Raw genomic sequence first — 5,161 nt, forward strand, 5'->3', positions numbered from 1 at the left:
TGGCCGACGGGGGGCCCTTCCGGCCGGAAGGGGCAGGCGGCCTTGGGGACATGGGCGACACGACTCCGGCTGAGCCACCCACGCCCGAGGGCTCCCCCATCCTAAAGAGGAAACTGGGGGTGAGAGTGCGGGCGGGGTCTTCTGATCTTGGAGAGAAATCGATGGTGGGAGGGAGGAAGAGAGACTAACGGGGGTGGAGATGAACGTAGACGGGAGAGAGCCTGAGAGACAGGTACACGCAGAGACAGAGGAGGAGAAAGACGGACGCTGAGAGAGACAGGGGGTAAGAGACACGCAGAGAGAAAGAGACTCAGAGATGCAGACCTGGAGAAAGGCCCTTCATGAACGGATGGTGCTTCCGGGAGAGGAGGCTACCTGCGGAGAGCAGAGACCCAGACACCAAAATAGAGGGAAAAGGGACCAAGAAGTAAAAGCACCCGAGACAGGGTCAGTGACGCTGGGAGAGACAGACTTTCAGAGATACACATGGTCACGGGGAATTAAGAAGCGTGTGTGCGCGTGTGTGCGTGCATGCTTGTGTGTGTGTGTGCGCGCGCGCGTGTGGTGCGTGCGTGCGTGCCACCAAAGCTTCCCAGGCCTTTGGTTCCTGTTGTCAAGGTGATAGGATGCTGAGGGGGTTGGGGGAGCAGAGGAAAGCCCCGCTTGGAGTCAGTCTGACCCTGTACAGCGCTTTGGGCAAGACGCTCACCGTCTCTGAGCCTCAGTTTCCTCTCTGTAAAATGGTAATCAATGCTTCTTCCTTCTGGAGGAAGGGACTGTAAAGCTTAGATTGCCCAGGGAAATGAACAGAAAGGGAGACAGACAGGAACAGTAGGTCAGCACTGAGAAGTGCTGGGATGGGGGTTCCCAGGCCCTGATGCTTGCCCCGCCCCCAGGTGGAAGGAGAGGAAGAGGAGCTGCCTCCAGAGCCTGAACCGGAGCCAGAGAAAGCCGAGTGAGTGGCCTTGGGGCCTATGGGGCCCAGCCCCTATCACTGTCTCCCTCCTGGACAGAGAGCTCCTTGAGGTCAGGGCCAGAGGCTGTCCTGGTCACCCTGTTTCCTCAGCAGCACCCAGCCCGGGTGCAGTGAAAGAGAATAAATGAGTGCTCCCTGCTTACCCCCAGGCCTTTGTATGTGCTGTTCCTGCTGCCTCCTGGAACACCTTCCCCCATGCTTCACATGAGTCTCCTGCATCCTTTCCGTCCTGGCTTACACACCTCCTCCAGGAAGCCTACCTTGACATCCCCTCTAAGATGAAGAGATGTCTCCTCTGGTCTCCTACAACCCCCTGGGCTTCTCCAGCCCAACCCTGACCACTCTGGGCTGTCACTGCCAGGTGACAGGTCTGCCTCCCCAACTGGATGGGGAGACCCATGAGAACAGAGCCTCAGGCTGTCTTATCACCCTATGTCCCCAGCACCATCCAGTCCTGGGCTAGACATGGGGTGGGTCCCTAGTGATTGGTTTTGAATGAAGGAATGAACACATTGCCTGGATACCTCCTGACCTCTCTATGTGTCCCGCCCTGCAGTGCCGAGAACGGGGAGAAGAAAGAAGTCCCCGAACCCCCACCAGAGCCCCCCAAGAAGACAGCACCTCCCCCACCCCCTCCAAAGAAGGAGGAAGCCAAGGGTGGGGGCATGGAATTCTGGGGAGAACTGGAAGTGCAGAGGGTGAAGTTCTTGGTGAGGACCCAACTGGGGCACACTGAAACTTCCTCTCCCAGGGATACCCCGGCATTTACACCCACCTCCCCTCCCCACCCTGTTCTTGAGCTCCATGTGTGCCAGGTGTGTCCCTGAGAGGAACCCAGGCTGGGGAGAGGGCAGAGATGTCCCCAGCCAGGACCTGGGCACACGGCGACATTTTCAGGTGGTCCTCTCTTGACTCCACCTCCCCCTGCTCACGACCCTCATCCCGATTCTCCATACCTTTGCTCATCCGGGGCCGCCTGCCTAGATCTCCCACCATACCCTCTGTCTGTAACTAAATCCAGCTGAGACCATGGCTCTGGGCCTCCCACCATGGCCTGGTTCATGGCTCTCTGCCTTCTAGTCTGAGCCACTATATCAGCCCCAGCTCCTACACGGGCAGGGGTGGGGTGGGAGCTGAGCTCTCATGCTACCTGGGGAAGAACTTGCCTCCTCATCCAGGCCAAGAAGAAGGGAGGGCCTTTGGGAGGGCAGGGCCCCGGGCTCCATCTGCCTGTCTTCTCTCCAGTCTGACATGAACGTGTTGGACAGAAGGTGTTTCAATGAGAATTCATGGGAAGAATGAGGGATGGAGTGAAAAGGGAAGAGAGAAATGGAAGTTGTCCCCTGCCTGGGGTAACCTCCTGCGGGAAGCAGCATAGCAGAGTGATTGAGAGTGTGGACTAAGAGCCTGACTGCCTGGGTTCAAATCCCAGGTCTCCTACTTTCTGGCTTGCTGACCTTGGGCAAGACACTTCACCTCCCTGAGCCTCAGTTTCATCACCTATAAAATGGGGCAGTACATAGTAGTACCCACTTCATAGGACTGTGGTGAGAATTAAGCAAGCTTGTGTATATAAAGGGGGCCCTGGTAGCGCAGTGGTTAAGAGCTTGGCTGCTAACCAAAAGGCTGGCAGTTCGAATCCACCGGCCGCTCCTTGGAAACCCTATGGGGCAGTTCTACTCTGCCCTATAGGGTCTCTGTGAGTCGGAATTGACTCAATGGCAACGGGTTTGGTTTGGTTTTGGATGTATATGAAGGAGTCCCTGGGTGGCGTATACGGTTAATGCACTTGGCCACTAACCAAAAGGTTGGAGGTCTGAGTCCACCCAAAGGCACTTTGGAAGAAATGCCTGTTGACCTACTTCCCCAGAATCAGCCATTGAAAACCATGTGCAGCAAAGTTCTACTCTGACACACACGGGGTGGCTGTGAGTCGAAATCGGCTCAGCAGCGACTGGTATGTACAAAAAGCACTTAACCCAGCTCTCGGTATACAGTAAGCACTCAATAAATAGATTGTGGGACCAGGTTGAGGACCCAGGTGATTTGATTGTGGGTGAATCGTGGGATGAATCCCGGATGGTGAGCTCTCTCTCTCCCCCCTTGTCTCAGAACTACCTCTCTCGGAATTTCTACACCCTGCGGTACCTTGCCCTCTTCTTGGCATTTGCCATCAACTTCATCTTGCTGTTTTATAAGGTGCTGGTCATGAGAATACAGTTCCTCTTACCCAGGCCATGGGGTGGGAGGGTCAGCCCCCAACAAGCTCCCAGGGCCCCTACAGTGAAGGGACAGGTGTTGGGCAGGGTTCCCAGGAGGGTTTGGGCTGGACGCCTGGATCCTGGGACCCCCGTGGAGGTAGATGTGGGCATCTGGGTTCATCTGGGGCAGATGCCCAAGCAGCTGCAAGGGTTAGGCATGGAACTGGCTGTGGGTTCCACGCCCAGCTCTAGCACTTGCCAGCCCTGTCCCCCTGATGACACACTTCTACCTTTCTGCAACACCACCTAGTTCAGTTAAACTGTTTTGCTTTGCTTTTACTTAAGCTAAAGAGAAATTCGTAGGGAAGAGGAAATAGGCATCCCACAGAATGGAAGGAAATGGTTAGGAACCAGGCCTCCGAAGGACAAAGGGGCACTTGGGGTCACGCCAGGGATCTAGATAACAGGACAGAGGCATAATAGCAGAGTGATTGGAACATGGATACTGTGGGATCGAACCCTGGCTCCACAACTCACTCGTGCATGATATCAGGCAAGCTGCTTAACCTCTCTGTGCCTCAGTTTCCTCATCTATGAAATGCGGATATTAACACTATCTTACAATTGTGGGCATTAAAAGAAGATTAATATGTGTAAAGCAGTTAGAACAAATACCTGGCATATAGAAAGCGCTGCATGTTAGCTGCTATTATCAGTAATGTTAATAGTAGTGGTCAGTCTCTCCAGGGCTTCACTATCAAGACAAATCAACTCGACCTGTTTTCAGTCTTTCTGTCACTCAATTCAATACTCTAACTCCCAGACAGTCTGATTTGCTAACTAGAGTCCTAGGCCCGCCCCCTTCATCTTGATTGACCGTCCCACCAACACTGGGTCAGATGCCCTCCCTCCCCTCCCCCCAACCCTCTTTAATGGAAGCTGTTAATTGTGTTAGTGGGTTCTGAGGATAGCAAACCAGGTGTCAGGACACCGGGGTCCCTGCCTGACTGACTTCTGCCCCTACATCAGGTGTCAGACTCCCCACCAGGAGAGGATGACATGGAGGGCTCCGCAGCAGGGGACCTGTCAGCCGCAGGCTCTGGCGGCGGCTCTGGCTGGGGCTCGGGGGCCGGCGAGGAGATAGAGGGCGACGAGGACGAGAATATGGTGTACTACTTCCTGGAGGAGAGCACGGGCTACATGGAGCCTGCCCTGCGTTGTCTGAGCTTGCTGCACACGCTGGTGGCCTTTCTCTGCATCATTGGCTACAACTGCCTCAAGGTGGGTCACGAGCACAGCTCCAGGGCGGGAGCTAGGGCAGGAGACCTAGTGCAGTGGCTGGGGCCGGGGAGCCTGTGGTTGGGGGCAGAGTAAGGGCTAGGCCTCCAACAGGGGAGGCTTGAGGCCAGGAGGGCTGAGGAACTGGGTACAGGACTGTGTCTTCAGCAAGGACGACATTCAAACTGGGAACTGACGCGGGTCATAGCTGAGGAGACGGGTCCTGGACGACCGGCCCCTGCCCTGCGCACATAACTATGTTAATTTCTCCGTCGAGAGGCAGATTTTTCATTGGAAATATTGATTTTCTGCATGTTGGTCAGTTGGCGAATCAAGATCTGTGGGGGCCTGTGGGGTCTCAGAACATGGGTGCTAACGGGGAGTGGGGGAGGGCGTGCGCTCTGACATCAGACATGCTTGAGGCTTGTGATACCCCATAGGTGTGTTATGAGAGCTTCAGTGTAGGTTCTATGAGGTTTGTTGTAGCAAATGGTGACACTTTCCTATTGGATGAACAGTTCTCTTTTGGCCTACAGCTTTTGCATATGCTGTTCCCTCTGCCTGGAATGCTTTGCCTCATTTCCACCCCTTTTCATCCTTAAGGTCTGAGTTCAGACCTCTCTTCCCTGGGAAGCCCCAAGCAGCATTAGGCACGTCCTCTGGGCTCCAACAGCCCCCTGCTTCTCCCCCTTCCCGCCCCACCCTT

The 5,161-nt window shown here is 55.2% G+C and overlaps 1 protein-coding gene across 1 annotated transcript in view; it reads left to right on the plus strand.

Annotated features, from left to right (window-relative positions):
* Positions 1-5,161, plus strand: part of RYR1 (ryanodine receptor 1) — a 131,783-nt gene that overhangs the window by 115,833 nt on the left and 10,789 nt on the right. The window contains exons 93-97 of the mRNA XM_023742308.1: positions 3-119; positions 897-955; positions 1,533-1,686; positions 3,089-3,175; positions 4,207-4,458. Coding sequence (XP_023598076.1) covers positions 3-119; positions 897-955; positions 1,533-1,686; positions 3,089-3,175; positions 4,207-4,458 — 669 coding nt within the window. The remainder of the gene's footprint in view (positions 1-2; positions 120-896; positions 956-1,532; positions 1,687-3,088; positions 3,176-4,206; positions 4,459-5,161) is intronic.

The sequence above is a fragment of the Trichechus manatus genome, unplaced genomic scaffold (genome assembly GCF_000243295.1).
Source record: "Trichechus manatus latirostris isolate Lorelei unplaced genomic scaffold, TriManLat1.0 scaffold00207, whole genome shotgun sequence".
NCBI lineage: Eukaryota > Metazoa > Chordata > Mammalia > Sirenia > Trichechidae > Trichechus > Trichechus manatus.